Genomic DNA, 24,798 nt, shown 5'->3' with positions numbered 1-24,798 from the left:
TTTTTTTGAAAAAAATGGGTTAAAGTAACATAAATTAATTAATTATATAGGTACTTGTCAATTACCTAATTATTTGACGTTTTCGTTAATTTTTTTTTCACCTAAGAATGTCTCACTGATCGCACCCCTTGCAAACAGTGAGACGTTTTGACTTTTTCTACATTTTAGTCCAATGTGATGCTCTCATTCATTCTTTAACTACAAGTTTTTTTGCAACATTAAGATACAATATGTCTTAAACTGTCTTCAAAGTTTCGTTAAGACAGTGTCTCACTGTCCGCACCTCTCCCCTACACAATAAAGTTCCATTTTTAACTCTGTATAAAATTACATTTAGGTATACAAGCAATATTAAATGGCTATAATTCTTTGGGATACTGCCAAATTTGTTAGGAAATAACAGGTGTTCAATTATCTTTAGATAATTTGGAAGAACAAATAAATAGCGACGCTAGGTCACTTTGATCCCTTGCAAACATAACCGTAATTACTCAGAGATTGTGTTTTATGACACACATCTGTGAGCAATATGGCTGTAATAAAGGGATGTATCGTATCTTGCGTCGTTATCTATTTGTACACTTATTTTTAGTTTAGAATCCTAAGAAAACTAGTGATAAGATAATTTAAGTAGATGTAAATGTATTTGTAAAATAGAGATAAGATATAGTTATAGAGTAGAGTAGATTTAATTTGAATAAAAGAGAATACCTTATTACCACCAGATTGATCGGTTGTGTTTTTCGTTATCCTGCAGTTGTCGGTTTTTTCAACAGGCTTATTGCTATATTGTAACACATATTATTTAGTTGAGAGATGAGTTAAGCTCTTTTTGATTAGAAACAATTAACATCGAAAATAATATGTTTTATAGGTAAATATGAAAACTAAATATTTTTGTGTACTCACAACTCACGAAACTAATTATATACTTTGGCTTACCTGAAAGAAAAGAGAAAAAGGATTTATTAAAAGGCTATTTAGTTTACAATTATTATAGTTGATTAAAATTAATGAAAGATTTATTCAATACCGACGAAAAATTAAGAGTCAGAAATAACGTTTTTAAAATGTTTGTAAGATATATCTTAAAAACAGAAAATTAAAGGACATTTAAGGATTACCCAAATCCAAACCTGTATGCCTGCTTAAATTATTCAATCCCCAATACATTTTAATTCTAAAAATTTAAACTGTCTGGCTTTTGACTTGAAACAAAAATATACTGTTCTGTAGGGTTTTCGTGTGCTGAACTAGCCTTTATAAGGTCCTCAAAGAAACTAACGTAAGAGGGTTTCGGGTCAAATTGGACCCATCAACACTTTTTCAGAATAAACGTTAAATATTTGAATAATTTATTACTGCTTTGGTTTAAAATTAAATAGTTTAGATATTTTTAATGAAAATTACAAATATTTTAAACTTTAAACTTTACGAAAAGTAATAAAACATTAAATCTTAACGAATTAGGTTTTCAAGAAAAACGTATTTCTTTCCAAAAATGGGTCAAAAATGACCCGAGGACCGTATGAAGGCTAGAATCCGATATCAGACAAAATTAATCAGCTAACGTTTTTGCAATATTACAGTTAGAATATGCTAAATAGATTATTTTTTTTGACTATTTTGGACTATATTCTTTTATACATTGTGTCCCATAGTCACCGCCCCAAATGAAAACCATGGATTCATGAGGTCATTTTAAGTCGAAAAACTTATGAGGTAATTTTCTCGTTTTCGTCCCGTTTTCGAGTTACCACGCGTGGCCACGGTTTTATGATTTTTGCTCTCTTGTCCTTTAACTGGCCTTATCTTTGCCAAACTACGTTTGATTTGAAAGATTTTTTTTACAACCAATCAAGAATTTATTACAGTTTTAGTTTGTCTCAAAACTTTTATTCTGCGGACAACCGTTTTTCCACAATTTTGCATCAAACACAATTTTCTTCGTTTTTTAAGTTGTTTTTTACACTTTCATATCATTTAAGTTAAAAAAACACGTTAATGAGTATTCATTTTTTGCGCTAAAACTTGAAACTGTTAGTTAATTTGCAGCGCAATGGCGTATGGAATAAAAAATATTTTGATTAATTAATTGTTCCTAATTATTTGGCAATGTTTTTGTAAAAGAATTTAAAAAAAACAAAAATCAATAATGGGCGCAGGAAGCAAAATACTGTTGCAAAGTAGGGATTTTTCGAAATTTCACAAGAATTGCATTAAATCAAAAACCGTAAGGATTTGCGATGAACAAGTTACCAAATTCTGAAAGCCCTTAAGTAGGCCAATCAGCATATTTCGTTTGATCCATTACTTTTGGGACACCCTGTATATGACCGCAGATTTGCATTAGTAAAAACGTTCCACAAGATTTTACATAATTTTTTTATTTTAGGAGATGGAAGTTTTAAAATTAACGAAAAAGTCAAATAATTCAACAAAGCTTTATGAGTGACTTAAATTCCCAAATGACCCACATAATTTTTGTTCGCATTTCCTATCATCATATTGTCAATTTTGATTGTTATGACAAGCTTGATTTATTTAAGAATGTTTAACTTGATATAATATAAAATTCTTTTATCCCAAGTAAAAATATGTTATTTGTTTGCTTCTCCTGGAATAGCATTTCCTACCTTATAGCAATAATGTGTTTATTTGAATGATGATCCACAGATTAAACATAAATAAAGCACAAAAGAAAAAAAAATAAACCTAACAAGGTCATAATTCTGATAAGTTAATCCAAGAATAATGCTACAAAATGAGAATTTCAGTTACTCCACTATACGGCGATTGGTCATTCTCATTATTATTAATGGAACTCGACAGCAAATGGAATTTGATTATCATGAGCAATCCCGTGGAATCCCTTTTTATATCAAAACATTTATATTTCTTTTTTTTTTTGTTCAAACATACCCAAAACACAGTAATACAGTTTACGTTAGTAGAATTCCACTTTTATTTTTGTGAAGCCTGTAGGGCAGATAGGGTGTTTTTTTTTCAAATGTAATAAAAATAATCATAAAAAAAAGTTGAATTTTATGTGTTTATATTTTTATCTATATTAAAAAGTTGACTTTGTGTGAATAAAAGTTTTGAAATATATGAATAATGTATTTTAACCTTTCTGTTTGGATCCGAGTGTTTTCAAAATAAAAATTCTATTTTGAAAAAAAACACCCTTTTTGTGTGCATACCTACACAAAAAAAAAAGCAGAAATTTAACCATATTTATGTTCCATCATGTGTGTGGGCGTGCATGAATAAAATACTCAACTGCAAACACACACACACATACAAAAACAGATCAACATTCCTACCTAATTTCTACCGGTTACGCTTATAAATATTTTATGAGCAACCGAAATGACTTTCTTTTGACTTTGATTTCGAACAAACAACACAAAATATATGACGAAAGCACACAATTAAGGACTCACACAAAAAATAGGAAAACAAAATTACATACACATATGTATGCGTATGTATTTATATTTAACTTCCTATATATTTCTACATTTTTATTCAGAGTCCGCACCTTTAGCAGCATTCAAATGTGACATGAAATGATACAAACAAAAGAAATTAGCATATAAAGAGGTATTCCTCCTCTTTTTTTTATATTACGGAACTGAAAGTATTTTTCAGAGCTTGAAGTTGAAGTTTTCAGAAATTAGTTCAAAGGAATTTGTTTTGCATTTGCGAATAAAAATAAAATGTTTTTCAACTTGAAAATGTTCATACATCCATTTACATTAGGGTGTCCTGAGGAAAACGTTGCGTTAAATTAAGTAGCTTTGATTTTTGGCTTCGGTGTTGATGATTGTGAACAGATAAATAAATAACTCAATTTTCAATATTCCCTTGGATCTTATTAGTTATTCTTTAATGCTTGGCAAATGTTGACATTTTTGGTCCAGAAAAACTTTGACAGTGAAGGAAATGTAAAATTTTTCTTGTGGAGAAGTACTAAGTGATTACATTGAAATTATAAAATTACTAATGTTGTTATTTAAGATTTGTTGTTATTATTAAGATTTAAAAATGTCTCGAAAGAAAGAAAATTGTACTATAATAGAAATCATTACGAATTATAACAATTTATTCTAGAATTGTATACAGGGTGTCCCAAAAGTAATGGATCAAACGAAATATGCTGATAGGCCAACTTAAGGGCTCTCAGAATTTGGTAACTTGTTCATCCCAAATCCTTACGGTTTTCGATTTAATGCAGTTTTTGTGAAATTTCGAAAAATGCCGACTTTGCATCAGTATTTTTCTTCCTCCGCTCATAATTGATTTTTGTTTTTTTACAATTCTTTCACTAAAACGTTGCCTAATAATAGGAAATAATTAATTAATCAAAATATTTTTTATTTCATACGCCATTTCGCTGCAAATTAATTAACAGTTCCATGTTTTATAAAAACTCAATTTCTTTCTTTTATTTCAGAGCAATACCCTGAAAAAAATTTGCATGGTGTGATACTGGTTTATTATTTTAAAAACTTGCCGTGTTATTGCAGTTTTCAAAAATGCATAAAAGTTTCCAAAGTTGTAATTAGAACAAAAGATATTACAATTTAAATGCAACAAAACAGGGTTTTTCAGAGAAAAATAACAAACAAAAGTCGAGACTTTTATTCAAAAAGAAATAAACAAACAACAGTCGAGAAAATGTGTTTATTTTTCTTTGTTATTTTTCTCTGAAAAGCCCTGTTTTGTTGCATTTAAATTGTAATATCTTTTGTTCTAATTACAACTTTGGAAACTTTTATGCATTTTTGAAAACTGCAATAACACGGCAAGTTTTTAAAATAATAAACCAGTAACACACCATGCAAATTTTTTTCAGGGTATTGCTCTGAAATAAAAGAAAGAAATTGAGTTTTTATAAAACATGGAACTGTTAATTAATTTGCAGCGAAATGGCGTATGAAATAAAAAATATTTTGATTAATTAATTATTTCCTATTATTAGGCAACGTTTTAGTGAAAGAATTGTAAAAAACAAAAATCAATTATGAGCGGAGGAAGAAAAATACTGATGCAAAGTCGGCATTTTTCGAAATTTCACAAAAACTGCATTAAATCGAAAACCGTAAGGATTTGGGATGAACAAGTTACCAAATTCTGAGAGCCCTTAAGTTGGCCTATCAGCATATTTCGTTTGATCCATTACTTTTGGGACACCCTGTATATATTAGGGTGTGTCACTATTGTATGGCCGAAAAAAAGTACTATAATTTTGCAATGTAATAGTGGTCAAAAGTTTTATTAGGGTCTAAGGTTTAATAACACTGCACAACAAGGTTTTGGAATAAACTATACAATACTTTTCCAAGGGTTTTTGGTGTGCTGAACTCGAATCCGGTTTCAGAAATGTTCTATCAGCTCTAGTTTTTGAAATATTGCCATTAAAAAATGCAAAAACACGTTTTTTGGCTGATAGCTCTGGTCAACAAAATTTGACAATTTTTATTTTGAATAAACCCAAGTATACTTTTCCAATAGTTTTTGGTATGCTTAACTCGAATATGAAGTCAGAAATATTCCATCAATCTTAGTTCTTGAAATATTGCCGTAAGAATTTGCGAAAAAAGCGTGTTTTGGCTGTTTTTGACGTTATGCTATGATGTGAGGTACCTTATTTCAAAACAATTTTTAACGGTTTCTATAAGAACTGCTTTCCTTCTTTGAAAATCTGTTTAAATCTTTCCGATATCTGTTTTATTATAGGAGATATCTTAAGTTTAGGTACGTGTGTTTTGGCTTATTTTATCAATAAACGTTATTTCAAACTGCAGTAACTTCAAATATCTCGGATTATAAAAAAGATATCGCAAAGATTTAAACAGACTTTTAAAGAAGAAAAGCAATTCTTTATACAAACCTTCAAAAAGAGTTATGAAAAAAATTCCCTCACAATGCAGCATAACTTCAGAATCAGGTGTTTTTGCATTTTCTAACTATAATATTTTAAAAACCGGAGCTGATAGAATATTTCTGAATTCGGATTCGAGTTCAGCACATCAAAAACCTTTGGAAAAGTATTGTTTGGTTTATTCATCATACAAAAACTTTAATTTTGTTGTGCAGTGTAATATGTAAAAAAAAATGTTAATATCGTTCGTCTTTGGCTCGCTCAAATCGGTTAAAGTTGTTATGAAAAACACGATTTTATATGAAAAAATGATTTTTTTTCTTCGCATATTATTTCACAGCTTCTTTACTAAGTGTTCAATTGGAACAAATATAAGCTTAAAAGTTTTTCCTTATATATATTTATATTTAATATATTTGTTTTTGTATTCAAATGGCACAATTAAAAAAAAACATAATATTTCAAAAATCTCTAAAAGTTCAAATTTTTTCGATTTCTTAATATATTTTAAGCAAGCCAAAGATATGAATTAAAATGAAAATTGTAAACGCAGGATTTATTTTTGATAAGTACTGCAACATTTAAAAGCTATTACATTTGAAAATTCCATACTTTAGCATTTTGACACACCCTAATGTATATGTCATTCCCATAGTCATTCCAAGGAATTTTAAAAATATTTATAACATTTCTTATATAAAAGAATATATCCAAAAAGTCAACAACTTGGTGATTAATTTTGTCTGATTTCGAATTCTAGTTCAACACACCAAAAACCTACAGAACAGTATATTTTTGTTTCAAGTCCTTATAACTTGAACCAACTTATTGTACAAATATTTGTCACAATTTTTGTTATAAAAAATTTGTTAAAAAATATATAAAAATAATAAGAAATTTCTATAAAAAACCTTATTATTCATTGATTTTTCTTGGTTTGTTCTTTCTGATTCTCATGAAATCGAATCACCAAAATTAATGTCGACCAGGAGTTACATGGGTAACTTACTGTGACCAAAATGTAGTTCATAAGCAATCTGACACAGGCTTAAATTTAGCAATACTTTTAGATTTATATTATATCAAGTTCTAAGCTATTAAAAAATAATGAAGGTTCTAACCGTTTAAACTCTAGACCTTGAATTTATTAACTTCGACCGCTTTCTGTGATTTAAGCTAAGGAGTTTTAGATTGCCGTTGGGAGAAGAAGGAAGTTTTGGAACCAAAACACGTCTCCATTACGCTCGAATTTACTGATGACACAAAAGAAGCAGTAATTAGCAAGAGTCAATAAATGATTGTATCAATATTGAATTGTAGTATTTTCTGAAGCAAGCTCTTTTATTTTGGCCCTTTTATACTGGCTTTTTCAATTAGGAAATGAAAGTCGATTATCCATTTCCAATTTTCGGAATTGATTTCATGTCAGGTTTAGTTTCCCAAGTAACAATTTCAAACCTCGGTTACAAAATAACCAAAGTTATAAAATAACTGCAAATAACCGCGGTCATAAAGCGGCTATAAACGGGTTGCTAAAAGTCTGTAGTTAATTTTAGGTTAGAAAAAAAACCCAGTATTTTCGAAGGTTTGTTTTGGGTTAAAATTATACGTAAAATAAACTTTTAAGTCATAAATTAGTTTCAAAAATTCCATTTTTAAACCAAGGAAATATTTTGGCTATTTATTTACTTTTATAAAACCCAGGTTACATTCTTGTTATTTTTTCAACCCAATTTTTTTGGTTAAATTATAACCTCAGTTTGAAGTTGGTTTTAAAATAACCAAATTTCTTCAAAAGTTTCAGAAAAGTATTTTAATAACTCGTTTTTGACACAAAGTCATAAATAAGTTTTTAAATAACTTCTAGATTTGTGTTTTAAGGGTTAAAAAATAACCAAATTTTGACTCCAAGTCTGAAGTAAGTATTTTAATAACTTTTTTTTCGCACAAAAAGTTGTTTTTAGGTTAGAATTTAACCAAATCTGATCTCAAAGTTTTAAATAAGTATTTTAATAACTCTTTTTTTACCCAAAAAGTTATTTATTGGTTATAAATTAACCAAATTTTATCTATAGTTTGAAACGAGTTTTTAAATTACTCACTTTAAGATGGAAGTTGTTTATTGGTTTAAAATTAACCCATTATAAATCCTAAGTTTAAAGTAAGTTTCTAATTAACTTCTTTATTTGTCTTTTATGGGCTAAAAAATAACCAAATTTTCATTACAAGTTTCAAGTAAGTATTTAAATAACTCCTTTTTTACACAAAAAGCTATTTATAGACTAGAAATTAACCAAATTTGACCTGCAGTTTGAAACGAGATTTTAAATTACTGACTTTTTACCATTAAAGTTGTTTAGTGGTTTAAAATTAACCCATTATAAATCCTAAGTTTAAAGAAAGTTTCTAATTAACTTCTTTATTTGTCTTTTATGGGCTAAAAAATAACCAGATTTTCATTACAAGTTTCAAGTAAGTATTTAAATAACTCCTTTTTTACACAAAAAGCTATTTATAAACTAGAAATTAACCAAATTTGACCTTAAGTGTGAAACGAGATTTTAAATTACTGACTTTTTACCATGAAAGTTGTTTATTGGTTTAAAATTAACCCATTATAAATCCTAAGTTTAAAGTAAGTTTTTAAATAACTACTATAAGTACGTATAAGTTTTTAATCAACTCGTTATTTACCTTTTAACAACCCTGGTAATTTTTCAACTAAGTTCCAACCCAATTTCAACTAACCAACAACTCTCTACACATACACATTCACCATACTCGAGCGTCGCGCGTCGCCTATCATATTTTTGTCTCTCATTTTTCTCAGATCTCTCAGTATTCTTTTGTGGCTGGTGGTGACAAGTTATTGTGCGCGAAAGTTATTGTGAAAAAATATAAATTAAATTTAAAAAAATATCTATCTGTGAAAAATTATTAAGAGGTAAGTTATTTGTTTATAATTTATTTTAAATATTAAATATTGTTGTTTATGTTGAATCGGGCTTTTTTGGTCACTTCCTTTTATATGCAAATAAAAATCTTTATTTCATACTATTTTATTTTTTATTTTATTTTCATATAAAAGGAAGTGACCAAAAAAGCCCGATTCAACATAAACATTAATAGTTCAAATAATTGGTCAAATTATCATTAATTTAATTAATATTAAATATTGTTATTTGTTTATAATTTATTTTAAATATTGTTTAAAAAATAACTTCTGAGTTTGAAAAATATTGTCTGAGTTTAAAAAATAACTTCTGAGTTCGAAAAATATCGTCTGAGTTTGAAAAATAACTTCTGAGTTTGAAAAATATCTTCTGAGTTTGGAAAATAACTTCTGAGTTTGGAAAATAACTTCTGAGTTTGAAAAATAACTTCTGAGTTTGAAAAATATCTTCTGAGTTTGAAAAATAACTTCTGAGTTTGAAAAATATCTTCTGAGTTTGGAAAATAACTTCTGAGTTTGAAAAATATCTTCTGAGTTTGGAAAATAACTTCTGAGTTTGAAAAATAACTAATAATTGTTAGAATGGAGTTTGCAACATATCGACATGGCATTCCAGTTATCTATGGTTCAAGCTTAAAACAAAAACAAAATTTTTACGAAAAACCGTTCTATTCTAAATTTTTAAGCGTTTATAAATCAAATGAAGAAGAAAATTTGCCTAATTTTTATAACATAGAAAATATTTCCTCTAAATTTTTCAAAATAACTTTACCAAACACTGAATCTGTTTTTTTTTCCATTAGTACATTGTTAATCAAAATGTATTGTGTTGTGGAGACGCTCGAAGATGAAGGGAAGTTCGTGACGGCAGTTCCCAAAAATTGGGTCATCGATGGAACGAAGCTATTATGGCCAAAGTCGGAAAAATTGCAACACAGCATCGGATGATTGGCAAAGCATAGCATGCAAATTAATATTTGATGACATCGGTAAGATACAAGTTTAGCTACATCTTTTTTATTTTATTTTTATTAAGTTCACTTAGACCACTTTTCTCCAAGTAAAATTTTATTCGTATCTAAACTTAAAGCAGTTTATCCTGGGGGCCTATTTTTGACAGCTTAGTTACGTTAACTTTGATACACTTTAGGTCCCCTTTCATATACTTAAAGTAATCGCGATTATGACCTTTCAATATGTAAAAAAAAAGTTTTTTCCTCAAAAAATTACATATTAAAGGGTAATTTCCAACCATCTCCAACATTTTTTTGGAATATACTGAACGTAGGGATAAATAAAACTCTTAAACATTAAAAAAAATCCTATGTATTTCTCATATATCAGCAGCGTACTTGGCTTTAGAGCTTGACCTAATAAAAAAAAACACAACGAACGGTCTAATGTACACATATAGTGGAGTAACTAAAGCTCAAAAATTGGCAATATTAGGGAACCCGGCCGAACAGCTTAGATTTTGATGATCTTTTTTTCAAAGGTCGGTAATTAAAAATACTTTAAATTTGGCGGTGTTGTCGTTTTAATTTTTTACTTATTCAAATTTTTTAAATTTAATTGAAGATTTTTTTTTAAATTAATTTTTTTTTTAACACAACCAATTTTTTTTGCTTAAATTTCATAAAACAAATGATAGCAAAGATTCTCTAGGTTATTTAAGGAAAAAAAATATAAGGGAGTAAGGGACAATCTTCCATCGTTTAAGAGATAAATGCAATTTTCTCATAATCTGACTTCAAACACAAAAAAAAATTTTTGAAAACAACGGCAACACCTACAACATTTAAATATACATTTTTAAAAAGCTAAAAATTTAGTCATATTTGTAAAATTAAAATTAAGTTCATTGAATTAAGAGCTTTTGAAAGAATGGTATCTGAACTCAGATTTTTGAAAAAAAAAAATTATTGAAAAAATTTTAAGATGTCGTTTTTTAAACTTTTTCGTAATACCTATAAAATGCATTTATTTTCAAATTTTTCTGGCCACATTTATTACGATTTGAAATTATAAAAGAAAATGTCAATATGAATTACGGTTTATGAAAAAAATTAAAAAGTATTTCATTTTCGAAGAACTTTTTTTAATAGAAGTTTTGAAAAAAAATTTTACTTATTTGTTTTTTAAAGTTCAACATCTAAATATAAAGTAATTTTTTCTTCAGTCAATAGCCCTTATTGTTGAAAGTTAAATAGCAAAAATTTAAAGTTCTTATTTACCAAAGTCTTTGAGAAAATTAATTATTTCAAAGCAAAAATTCAGTTTTTATCAAAAAAAACCCATTGAAATTGAAATTTTTTTCAAAAACTCTTGATTAAATTTAGTGGATTTAAATTTAGGAGATAAGAATGAGCTTCTGGCTTTTTAAAAATGTATTTTAAAATATTGTAGGTGTTGCCGTTGTTTTCAAAATATTTTTTTTGTGTTTAAAGTCAGATTATGAGAAAATTGCATTTATCTCTTAAACGATGGAAGATTGTCCCTTGCTCCCTTATATTTTTTTTTTCTTAAATAACCTAGAGAATCTTTTGCTATCATTTGTTTTATGAAATTTAAGCAAAAAAAAAATGGTTTTGTTCAAAAAAAATTTAATTGTAATTTTAAAAAACAATACGGCAACATCGGCAATTTTTAATCTATAGACTTTAAAGCATTTTTAATTACCTACGTTTGAAAAAAAATCGTCAAAATCAGAGCTGTTCGGCCGGTCTTAAGCCGCTTCACCTTTTGAACAAATATTTTCTTGTATCCCTTTCATGCCACTTATATTTACGACGAAACATGTATTTCCTTTTAAGGTTCCTGGGAGGAAGCAGTTCAGAAGGAAAAGGATGCCGAGTATTTGTCTTCTTCTGAAGAAAATACGGAAGAAGAGACCATCGACACCAATTCTTCGGAATACATGACAGATCTGAACAAATTGATGTCAACTTTGATTCCTAATTCTGGTAAGTTTAAAATTAAAAAATTATAAACATGGGAACAAAGTAACTAATTTTGTCATACTTACTTCTAATTTTCAAGACGTTTCCCCGTTCACCCCCCCAAATGAAGATGTTACCATCACTAATGTCATTTCCGAGTTATACACGCATGAAGGTAAAAAATGTATTTTAACACTAGTACCATTTTCAAAGTCGTTTTTAAACTCAAGCTTATCTTAGACTGGGGTTTATCCAATGTTATTTGAATAGGATAAACTCCAGTCCCTCTTAGTAACAGCTGAGATAGCATATAAGTTCTTTCACTAACCGTATTACTTTTTTTTTGTATTTTACTATAACTCTTATTTTAAATTGTTTATAGGCCCCAGCACCAGTACCCAATTCAAGGAACTGTCGTCCAAAATAGACGAAATTTTGGAAAGACAGCGTTCCACTGAGGTGAAGGTGCAGGCCATGCAAGGAATGCTGGAGGCATTCATGGCGAAGTCCGAAGTTTCGGTCAATTTGTTGGCGTCCAAAATTGGAAAAGACAATGCAGAGGAAGTGGATGAGGAACTGCAACTTGATGAAATTTTCCCACTTACCTCTGTCCAAAAAATTGAGGAAATGGAGGAAAAACTCCATCAAAATGGATTGTTAAAAAAAAAATTGGTAAGTACCAAAATATATGAAATATTTGAATTTATAAGATATCAATAGATTCTATATTGATTTCATTTTCATTTGTTACTTCTCTAAAAATATTAAGTTTATGTTGATAGTTTATTTTTATCCTGAAATCTTTGAATGCAATATGACACAGACCAATAAAATTGATTTTTCTTTAAATATTCTTAAACAAAGCCACTTATGCTTTTGATGTCGTCGCCCTAGTATTGGAGTGCCGTATACGCCAAATTGCATTTTTTGAACTAGGTATGCAGTCGTATGTTTTCGAAGTTGCTCTTTTCAAATCTGCTATCCGTTTTTTTCTATCTTTTTTCGTTGCCGAGATATTCACTATTGTTTTGACAAAAACAAGAAATTTTGGCATTTACGTCAAATTTTTCATGCAATGCAAGAAAATTTTGAGAATTGTTTTGACGTACGTTGTTTTTTTTTGACGTACGTGTTTATGAATAAAAGAAATTTCTGATTTTCATGGCGTATACGGCAAACTCATTTTGGACAAAAATTTAAATATTTTGAAAACTAAACGAATTGCAGATGTCCAATAACATGTATATAAAAGTCACATTTTAATTATATATCATACTAAAATATCAAAAAATACCAGCGGTTAGTTCTTTCGCAATTATCTTCCGAACATTTAAATGTGATTTCCCAAAAATGTAAAAATGGCGTATACGGCACTTCAATACTAGGGCGACGATGCACTGTGGTTTCGCCCATATGACAAAAATAAAAAAAATAAAGTTCGTTTTTTCTGTCCCAAGTGACTTATTCTAATAAATAATAGTTCAATATTTACTGCTGCATACATTTTTTCTTACAAGTCACGTGATATCTATTTTGTTTTAGCTTTCAAAGTGAACTGATTATTCAATTTTTGTTGAAAACAGGTGTTAATAAATTTGATAAAATTCAAGTATTTTTATTTTTTATAAAAGTGAAGTTATCAATATTTTTTTTGAAATGGAATTACAAAAGGAAGGTGTGTAGATTATTTTATTAATTTTTTTGTCATATTTGAACGCTTAATTTTATATTTATGTGGGTAGAGTCATGTACCATTTATGCGTTTTTTCTATTTTTGTCAATCTTCAAGTAAACTTTTAAAATAGTTCTTAACCTAACTTAAGCAAAAAAAGTTGTTTGTTATAAAGAATGATATGTCAGCTTTAAGAAAAACATAATCTTAGCACCCACAATCAACCACAAGTTGCGCAATTGAGGTTTAAGTGTTGTATGTTTTGAGCCTTTTTGAGCCGTTTTGATTTTTTGTTTTTATATTAATTTTCCTTAGGTACGATCTATTTTTGCCTGTAGTGTGTAAAAAACGTCTATGACAATTGGGCAGTAAAAAGTGGCGAGATAGTTGAGAAAAAATTACAAAATTTCAATTCCGTCATAGAAAATATAAATTCTCCAGAAAAAAAGGTTAAATTTTGACTTTTTGAAATTTCGTATTTTTAATAATTGATTATTTTTTTTTTAACATGAGAATTACTTTTTCGAGTTTGATTTTGAAATAAAAATTGAATATACTATTAAAAAAAATTAATAAAACAAAAAAAAAAACAGAAAAAAATTTTGTGAGTGGGCGTGTCAGTGGGCGGAAATTTGGTGTGGTGAATTCTTTTGAGACTTTATATCATGCTTGAAAGTTTCATCCCTATTGAACAAGTAGTTCAGAAGTTATTGAATTATGACGCCATCTCCATACAACTCAAACTACTGTGCGATGTGCTGAACTAGAATTCGAAATCAGAATCTTCCTGCCAGCCCTCGTTTTTGAGATACAGGTATTCCATTAGAAAATTAAAATAATAACCTGGAATATCTCATAAACGAGAGCTGGGACTGTGCCTACATCAGCTACATTTATTTCAACAAATGATTTTGACAACTTAGGTAAATAATTATGTCACACTTGTCGTCTCCTTTCTTTAGAGAGGTATTAAGCTTTGATTCAGAAAATTTAAAAGTTTAGGGGTCTGTGTCATATTGCACTCAAAGATGCGAAACTTAACACACTTTAAAGCACATTATTTTTAAAACATATTTTTGTTTTCTTTCAGGTCCGTAAGTTGGGCTCATATGGGGGGGTCAACGGAACGAAAACGATCCCCACTATATGCAAGTGCATTTTTACAGATGCACTACTGGCGGAACATTCTTGGCTGGGCACAAACGCCAAAAGCTTCAGCCAATACAAGTTTTTATATAAAACTATAATGGAAGCGGTCCGAACAAGGTTCCCCACTTACAGTGAAGCCGAGGGTGCTTCATTTTTCAAAGCTTTTTTAAAGCAAGCCCCATTTCGAATGGGAAAACCGTCCACGTAAGTTAAAAAAAAATTATAATCAACATTTAAGTTAACATTTTTCTCTTTACAGTTCCAACACCAGCTCCTCTGCCTCTGACGGGCAATCCACGACATAGGTTGTTTCATTTTTAGTTTTATTTTTAGTTTTATTTTTAGTTTTATTTTTAGTTTTACTTTTAAATTCATTAAAAAATAATGTTTCACTTAACTTAAATTTCAGCGTTCTTATTTAAAATATTAAATTTTCAGCTGGGAAGAATCTTATGGTTTGCAGCATGTTGGTAAGCAAACATTTTAAAGGTTTTTTAAAATCTGTAAATAACCGGTTATAAAAAAGCCGTGAAATAACATTTTACAGATTTTATAAAAAACTATAAATAAACGGTTATAAAAAAACCGTCAAGTAACGTTTATTACAGGTTTTATAAGAACCTGTACGAAGTTATTTACAGGTTTTATAAAAACTGTAGGTAAACGGTTATAAAAAAACCGTCAAATAACGTTTATTATAGGTTTTATAAAAACCTGTACAACGTTTATTACGGGTTTTAAAAAAACTGGAGGAAAACGGTTATAAAAAAACCGTCAAATAACGTTTATTATAGGTTTTATAAAAACCTGTTCAACGTTTATTACGGGTTTTAAAAAAAACTGGAGGAAAACGGTTATAAAAAAACCGTCAAATAACGTTTATTACAGGTTTTATAAAAACCTATAGGTAAGAGGTTATAAAAAAAACCGTAAAATAACGTTTAAAACAGGTTTTATAAGAACTTGTTATATTACAGGTTTCAAAAAAACCTGTAATAACGTAAATTACAGGTTTTATAATAACCGTAGTAAAACGGTTATAAAAAAACCGTCAAATAACTCAGTACAGGTTTTTTTTTAAACTGTATAATAACGGTTTGTAAACGGTTATAAAATAGCCGTAAATGGTTTATTTCAAGTTCTTTTTTAACTTAAAATAAACAGTTATTTAATAACCGTAAAAATTAGGTTTTTAAAAACCCAGTATTTGTAGAAAAAAGTGGGTTTTTTAAAAACCCTATTTAGACGAAGTTAAAAAATAACTGACCATTTTCGGTTGTGGAGACGTTTCTGGAACGTCTTTAAGACGTTTTTTTAACGAGTTTTGTAACTTATCCGTTAAATAACCAGAGTTAATATCCGGTTTATTTTCCGCTTTTTAACCACAAAATGTTATTTGGGTTAGCACGAAGCAAATATATCAGTTCAATTTGTCGATGATATTTTATGTTTCATCATAAAAAAGTATGTTTCACCGAAATGGTTTCACTAAAACTTTTGTAAGACATCTTATCAAGTCACAATCATTGGCAAGTCAGATAAAAAGTTCAATCACTAGATCAGTTTAAATAAAGGATAACCATTTGTAACTGGAAGTGTTTCATTATCAAAAGTGAAAATTGCTTTTTATAAATCCTAAAATTATATTTCCGAAATGTATAAAGCTAATATCAAAGTAAATTTCAACATTAAACAAGAATCCCATCAGATACGAGTAGATACTTCTAAAAAAACACCACATTCTGTCGACATTTCTATCGTTTACCAAAAACAAAAACTGCTAAAAAACATGCCTCGTATTTCCTTAATATTTTCGGCTCTTCCCAAACTTTAAACCATTAAATGTTAATGACTTGTGAAACAAAAACATTTTACTTAAAGCCCAGCAGTCACATTTTATTATCTGCAAAAAACAACATCAAATGTTTTTTCATTGACATCACACAACATCATAGACAAAAAAACAAACAAGATTCCAATCTGCCGAAAACCCCAATAAAAGTTTACCTACGAGAAAAATCTAGAAATACCTTTGGGAAATATATATTTATCTGAATGGTGTGTTCTATTTTTTTTTTTACTTTTACTTATATTTGTGCTTGTTCGTCAGATAATAACTTCGAATTAAGCTTACCAATGCTTTTTACCTCAGTGATTTTAGTTCTATCACTATTCTATCATAAAAAAGAAAAAAAATCATAGACCATCAGGGATTTGGGCTAACTATCTCCTACAAATAAACGCCTGGCCTATGAATGGACTCTATGCGAAGCTCGACAGTCCGAAAGAGAGAAATATGCAATTCCAGTGATTGTTTAGTTTGAGTATTTCCCGAATCGGTCGGTAGTCCAGCATCGGTTTTCGACAGTCGACACAGTAGGCACACTGATCATATAGAAAATCCTACAACTTCTAATGCAATTTTGCAAAATGTGCGCAAACATCAATGCATTTCATGGATGAGAAATTTCAGAGAAATGAAATAAAACAATGTTACCTAGTTTCGTCAGGCAGGAGTAGGAAGGAGTATATAAGGTTTGCTTTTGCTGTAAATAACCTAAATACGTTTCCTTGATGTCTGCGTTGACACAAAGGAGGAAATGGACAAAAATTCATTCTATTCCAATTCCAATTCCATATCTGGTTGCGTCATGCAGCAAGGCAGCATTGATATTGTATGCGAAGAGAGTCAGTTTAGTTGCGAGGGAAAGTAAATAAATGATTGTAACAATGTAACACGATATCCTTTTGCAGCACAACAACAGAGAGAGAGAGGAAAACTGAGCAATGTGGTTGGGTATTCGGTTGTATTATATTATTATGATGGAAGCAGTATAGCGAAGAACAATCCTATTTCAAAAGAACGGAAGGATATATACATTTATCGTGTAAACGTATAGTACCTTGGGAGATATGGCTTTGTTTTATTGAAGGTATATCATTTTTTTAAAAGCATTTTGATCAAATTAAGGGAATGGTTTATTTGATACATATTTCTTTTTTTTTTTTTATTTTTATTTATTTTAATGCACTAGGGTGCTGTTTTGTTAATGAAAATGGGTTAAGCCTTTTCCTGTTTAACTTAAACTTAATTGCAATAAAATTGACTCATTGTCCGAGGACTTTTGTGGTTCTTTTGGTGGGAACTTTCAATTTATTTAGCTTAAAAGTAGAGTTGGGCAGAGTGGTTGCACCTTTATTTAGACAATAAGGCGGAAACAGTGTTTTTAGTTAGTTTTACAATTAATTTTTTCATACACTTAATTATTTATAAGTAGACGAGTTGCAGTCGTCAAAAATATCCATCATTTTTGGTAAATGTGAGTGTCTTGCTTAAAAATTATCAAAAAAACATCATTAGGACGCTTCGCAAAATTTCGCAAACTGTCGCAAACCATTTAAGACAAATTTGGAAAACTCTGTTTGCAAATTTGTATTCCCACAAATCAGTTTTGACCGTTTGCGAAAATTTTCGAACAAATTTACTATAAGTCTTACAATTCGATTTTGTAATATACAGTAGCGAGCAAAAAAAAAAAATGCAAACGAAAGCGGTTTGAAGAGTTTTGAACAAGAACTAAGTTACCAAATTTGGCATATTAAAAGTGTTTTATTTTCACTAAACAGAGTCAATTTGTGGAATATTTTACTTCAAAACCATTATTTGGTCAAAAGTCTACCTAAATATGTATTTTTAGACTGTACTTAATTAGTACAAATGATTTGAAAATAAAATTGTCTGAAAATTTTAGTGACTTGCTCACAAATTGTCTAAAACAGTCATTTGCAGGGCTTGCAAACTCTCGCAAACCATTTAAAACAAAATTGGGAAACCCGAACTGCAAATATACACCTACACAAATAAATTTTGACAGTTTGCGAACATTTGCGAAACAGCAACTTTGCAAAGTTTGCAAAAGTACTCAGATAGCAAATATTTACTCATGCTTACCGATTTTGATTATTTGCGAAAATTTGTGAAGATAATCATTGATTAACTTACCTAAACTTAACACAAATTTAATTCATGTGTAGAGTGTACACAGCTCAACCAAGAATGATAAGAACCAGATTGGAAATACAAATGTACCAAAATTAATATCTACAATTTGCGAACGTGCCACAATAAGCTACAAATAAGTTGATTTGATTAACTAGAACTTAACTTAAATTGACATGCTCACGAAGCAAATAATAAGGCCAAATCACTAATACACACTCACAAAAAGTAATCTTTAAAATTTGCAAACTTTTGCGAACGTATCTGCTATTTTTGACGGCGTCGAATGACGCTCGCAAATCAATTTGCATTCTTTGCAAGTACTCAGATTGCAAAGCAATACTCATGGAAACCGAGTTAGACTATTTGCGAACAGTTGCGAAGAAATCTAGCACTTTCGCAAAGTAGCAACCAATTGCTTGATTGCATTTTTCAAAATTTCGTTTCATATAAATATGCATGGCCCTCATTTGCAAACATATCCTATTGCATAAATGTGTTCGCAATAAAATTTGTGAGGTTGCGAACACGTGAGCATTTTTTTGCATTTTTTGTAAAACGCAAATTTTGCTCTACTAGGGATTTTGAATTCTCGCTTTATAAATTAATTGAAAATCAAACTAAGAAATTAATTGTAAAAATTTCAAAAAATTAAATATTACTCCAATTTTCAATTTCAAGACATAAAAAGATTTTTTTTTTTTTTTCGAATGCATAAAATGTTCCTTTAGATTTTGTATTGCAAGTCAAATAAATCTATCTTACTTGTTTATGATATTTTGCCAATGCCGGACATTATGCAAATTTTATTTATTGGTCTCGTGGCAATTTTTCACCTGTAAGAGCTTAATGTAAATACAAATTTGAAAATAAAAATGAGAAAAAAAAACACCTAAAGATATATTTTTATGCTCTGATTTATTTTCATTGAATCAAATTGAAACAAAGATGTAAATATTGTGTAGGTCTAGGTGTTATCTAGATAGGTGTTGGTGTATGAATGAAAATTAAATATGTACGTCTGTGAGGAGGAATCACCCTTGGTAAACAGTTTTTTATTTTTTTGCTTGATTCTTTTCATGAACTTCGCCCTCTCTTTATATGATATGGTGATGGTGGTGATGGTGGTGATGGTGTTGAGAATAATCCTATTATTGAATTTAATTTTTAATGAACTTACGCATTTTAAAAGAGCCGTGTGGGCGACACACGAAATAATGGAGTGTACGTGTATAATAGCGTATCATTATTTTTGTAGCCCAGATGCCAAAGGCGCGTCATTATAAATTTATATTAACAGGTAAAGGAAAAAGCCATGTATAGTATCTATATTTATTTACGTTTTCGACATTAATCTCAACAATTAACTCTGCAAAAAAATATACACACACATCCTTACACTTATGTATATATAAAAAAAAAAAAAGGAAATAGAAAACTGAAAAAAAAACAAACTATCATCTAGGATAAGGAGTTTTATCCTTATTTCGAAACAAAAATTAATTATGTATCCGCGTTGCTTGTTTTAATGAAAGTTTTTTGAAAAAATTTCATTAAAATTTAAAAGGAAATTTTATGCATGGAAATGAGGAAATCGATAGGTAAAACTTCTACTCAATTTTGGATTTTTTTTTGTATAAAATTGCTTATAAATTATATATTTTTTGTTTTCTTTTTATAGCTTTAAAAACTAAGAAGAGTATTCAAATTTTTTGGTGGCTTTCATGGTTTTTGAAATCTGATATCATCATTTTTAGTAAACGATAGGCGCCATTTAAATATTTTATTTTAATTCCTCTAATTCATCGTTTTTTTTCTTCTATCAATAATATAATAAATGCAATTCAAGAAAAACTCACCTTGGGCGCCAATTAACAAGTCTGATTTTTATAACATCAACAATACTGTGAATACTTCAAATTGTTGTTGTAAATATTTGCTTTGAACTTTAAGCCTGATTTACATATATTCTCACTTACCTATGTTATAATCTTTGTAAGGGAAAAAAATAAGCAAAAAAAGGATCTTTCGTGCCAAAAAACTGTCGATATTAATCTATTGTGTTGCTTATATTTATTATCACGAATTATGAATTTATTAATTTACTAAAACAAAATTATCTGTAGACATCGAAAGTTTTCCTTTGGAACAAGAAGTAGAGGTTTATCTTTAATTTATCAAGCAATTTACCAAAATTTTGTTTCCCACCATAAATATTTACCTAATGTTGCTATCGCACGCTTGAACCTGGAAACGAATTAATTTTTTAAAAAACAAAGAAGTTTCTATGTGGTTTAGTCTTTGATGGGATTTTTGTCTTAGGCGTTAACTCATGTGGAAGAGTCCCAGTTTTTCGATATCGATTATTTTTTCTTTTTTTTAGGGCTACAACTACAACTTTGTTGTATAATCTTCACTTTTTCTATGTAAATTTGAATGTATTGCAAAATAGAAAAAAGGTAGTTCATCACTCTTACCGATTAAATAGAATAAGCTTCTTTATTTAAAGCTCTTCCTTAATAACCCCATTTCTATAGTAGATAATTAGGTTAGAACTTCTGCTTTAACCTCTTTTACGACACAACCTACTTAATTTCACTGAAAAAAAAAAATAGCTACCTACATAATCCTATTATATCCTTTTTGCACGCAAACAACTTTCGTTCTTTGAGTTTGCGGTTTTATTATAGAACAGAAGTTTTATTTTTTTTTTTTTTTGTTTTTTGTTTTATATTTTGTAAAATAGAATAGAAAATAGTTTTACATATGACAGTGCTTTGATAAATTATTTCTAGCACGCAAAAAAGGTTTGTTTCTTTCTTTTTTATTAATTTTATTAATATTCTACCATTTGAAACTGCTTAATTTACATTAATGTCCAATAATAGGATTTCCGTCTTTGTGAAACCGTTTTATCACCTCAGTTGAAATATAACAAATTCGTAGGAGGTAACAAATACCTACTTATATTTTATAAATCTACAAAGGTAAAGACTTTTTTCGTGCCTTGATTCTAATCTTTCCAATCTTTTTGGGGTTTTATTAATTATTTTGAATGAACATGATAAATGAGTACCTAGTTTTTTTTTCGAGTGACATTTTTCTCAATTCCTGATAATTTTTGAATTTTCATATTAGGTACTAAAGGAAGCTTTTGGCACGAATTTATAGTAATCAATTTTTTCATTTTGTGGGTGTTCATTTAACTTATTGAAGGACGAAAATGGAATAATTATTATCGAAATATGTTAAATTGCAAAAAAATAATTTAATAATATGATAATGATTGAAGGTTCCATGAACCTCTGATGTGTCAGGAAATCAACAACAAAAATGGAACTTCATAAATTTTTCTACTCATAAATAGTGTTTACCATAGATTTCATTATTTTCTCATATGTTCATATTTTTAAGAATCGAATCGAAGGATATTTCTCTCCAAAATTAAAAAAAAAAAATTGCTCTTCAATTTCAGAAACTAAAACAAAAATACCCTGTAACATTTTTGAGTTTTTCCAATTTCGTTTCAAAAACGATAGTATAAATTTTGTATTTAGGCATATTTTTATGTATGTTATTTCCATAATCTTTTGTACAAATTTTTGTGGATTGTTATTTTTATTCTAATTTAATGCAAAAAGATGACTATATAAATTGGAAGAATTTATTTTTTGCCTTCCAATTAAAACTTTTTTTTTTCCGACAACTTGGTGGTCAAAAATGTTAATTTTATTCGAATCTGGTACTAAAACTGCTCATTTTGAATATTTTTTAATTTTATTTTGTTTATTATTTTCTTTTGTTTTATAAATTTTTTGGAAGTTTAAAATTCGATACCTCAAAAACTTCAAATGTTAGAGCAGTTTTGATGCTAGATTCGGATTTAAACGGTCAAAGTACATTAGAAAAGTATAATTTGGTTTATATGGCTAGATCTGGCTGGCCAATACTACATTTACGGAAAAATCGATCTAAAAAAATGTTTTTTTTTTTCTTCAATTTTTCTCAGTTTTTTCTAAAATAAAAATGTACCTAGTTTTTCTATATTCGCATACGTAAATAAAATGTTTTGATCTAAAATGTGGCATCCCCAATTTTTCAAAAATTAAAAAATATGCTATTATTGACGTGATAACGTCTTATAAATCGATGAACCATGGCAGCCACCACAAAAAAGTGACGCCATTTTCTAACGTTACACTCTCGCACTTTCGCAGTGCGGCAAAAAATTTAAATTCAGAATAAAAAATAAACTATTAGAGATACAAAAATCTTCTATAGCTTATTTGAAAGATAATGAAGGATTTTTAAAAATTCCGTCATTTAATGGGGTAAACAGGGGTAAAACGGAAAGATGAAATTTGGGCTAAAATCTAAACGCGAAGTTGTAGAGAATTGATTTTTTTTTTGCTGTAGATAGATGAGATTAATTTTAGAATAACTGCATTTAAGAAAAAATTCAAAAAAATTTTGAAAGTAAGCTATAACGTTTTGTTTGAACGTTGTACACGTGATGGGGCTGATTTTGGATAAAGGAAATTTTTTTTTGACAATTCTAAAGATGCCAGGTGAAAGATGAGGGAAAAAAATTAGACATCTCATACGGATTTTTTTCCAACACTCTGCGTTTCGAAATATGAATTTTTGAAAACACCATGTTTTTTAGGGGTATTTTTGGGTAATTTTTGATTTTTAGCTTTAGATTTGAGCGTTCAAAAAATCTCAAACTTATATGACATGTAGGTTTTGGCCTTATGCATACATGTGCTAAAACTTGGATTCGTTTAGTGAGCTTTGAGTGAATAACGGAAGAAATAAGTTTTTAAAAAACACGTTTTTTGACCGTTTTTTACCGATTTTCATCGTTTTTTATTTTTATCTTTTTTTCTTTAATAGATACAGGAATAAAGTAATGATAGACCATGACCACGACTAAATGTGTGCGAAGTTTCAATCATTTTCGTAAACACAATTTTGAGATAACGGTAAAATAAAATTTTAGAATTCAACAGGTTATAACTTTTGACCAAGAGCAGATATAAATTTTATTAAACTTTTATGAGTATCCTGATACAATTGCCTTTCATTTGGTATATCACACATAACGATAGACTAACTACAATCTACACAATGTTAAATCAAAAAACTTGCGAAAAACCTCAAAACACCAGGGAAGATCTGTTGTCCTCCCAACAGCCACCAGTGTGGGAAGTACCGCAATCTTAGTCTGGAAATTTGACATGGTTGACTTTAAAAAATTCTAACTTCTCTTGTAGGCATCTTTGAAATGAGATTGATAAGTCATATGAAAGGTGAAATAATAAGCTTTCACATGGTACATATATATTTTTTATAGGTTGTCAAACAAAAAAATTGATTCCATAGCCTGAGAACATAAAAATAAATGTTTTGTTTTGGTTTTTTTAATGAAATTTGATCGAGTTCAAAAAATTCTTGATGAAAATGATTGTTTTCAATAAATTATTTTTATACTCTTTGCGCATTATAAAAATTTAAAAATAAAAGAAGAAATACTTGGCTTTTAAATTGCAGAATTTTTTCAATTTTTGTTATCTACAACTTTTGTATTTAGCTTATTTCGATAGGAGGGATACTACTTTTAAAAAAACACGATTTTTCACACCCACCCCCCTTTTTCGCCCACCCACTCCCTTTCCCCAAATTTGTTTATGGGCAATTTATTTTTCCCCTTTCATATACTATTTATCATAAATTTCCCCACCACTCTTATCCTGCTAAAATTTTTTTTTCAAAAATTGTTGGCACTTGTCTATATGAACCCAGCATAAACTAAAATCAGATTGTACAAAATTCGGCTTTGGTTGTACAAAACTGTACAAAACTGTACAAAACTTACACAAAGCTCTGTCATATTTTTTTCTAATTTTGCGATAGGTCCGGGATGGGGAAATGTACGTCATAAAGTTGGCAAATAGAACTCAATGTCCATTGAATCTAAGACCTGACGAGATGAAAGCGGAATAAAAATAGTTAAAGTACCTAGTCGATAGGTATGTAAAAAATTAAATAGGGATAAAGTCTAGGATAAAAGTTGGCCCGTTGCGTCGGTGGTAATAGTACCGTAAGTAAGTTCCCAGCGCAGTGTAACACCAAGCTTTATCAAGAACGAAATATTCTCCAATAAACCAAGCATAGGGAACGACATGTGATCCA

The 24,798-nt window shown here is 28.9% G+C and overlaps 2 protein-coding genes and 1 long non-coding RNA gene across 8 annotated transcripts in view; 2 read left to right on the top strand and 1 right to left on the bottom strand.

The window, feature by feature from the left end:
* LOC129914068 (uncharacterized) overlaps positions 1 to 24,798 on the top strand; it is a 145,921-nt gene that overhangs the window by 72,961 nt on the left and 48,162 nt on the right. The window lies entirely within an intron of this gene.
* The window catches only part of LOC129914056 (fasciclin-1), a 161,883-nt gene that overhangs the window by 123,709 nt on the left and 13,376 nt on the right, over positions 1 to 24,798 (bottom strand). The window lies entirely within an intron of this gene.
* Positions 8,451 to 14,932, top strand: LOC129914062 (uncharacterized). Its single transcript, XM_055993110.1, has 6 exons — positions 8,451 to 8,834; positions 9,647 to 9,832; positions 11,657 to 11,806; positions 11,883 to 11,957; positions 12,165 to 12,454; positions 14,545 to 14,932. Exons 2-6 carry the CDS (start codon positions 9,736 to 9,738, stop codon positions 14,809 to 14,811), a joined length of 879 nt encoding a protein of 292 aa, XP_055849085.1. The 5' UTR covers positions 8,451 to 8,834; positions 9,647 to 9,735; the 3' UTR covers positions 14,812 to 14,932.

The sequence above is a fragment of the Episyrphus balteatus genome, chromosome 3, assembly GCF_945859705.1.
Source record: "Episyrphus balteatus chromosome 3, idEpiBalt1.1, whole genome shotgun sequence".
Taxonomy (NCBI): domain Eukaryota; kingdom Metazoa; phylum Arthropoda; class Insecta; order Diptera; family Syrphidae; genus Episyrphus; species Episyrphus balteatus.
Note: the sequence above shows the minus strand (reverse complement) of the source record. Positions and strands in the feature narration are given on the sequence as shown.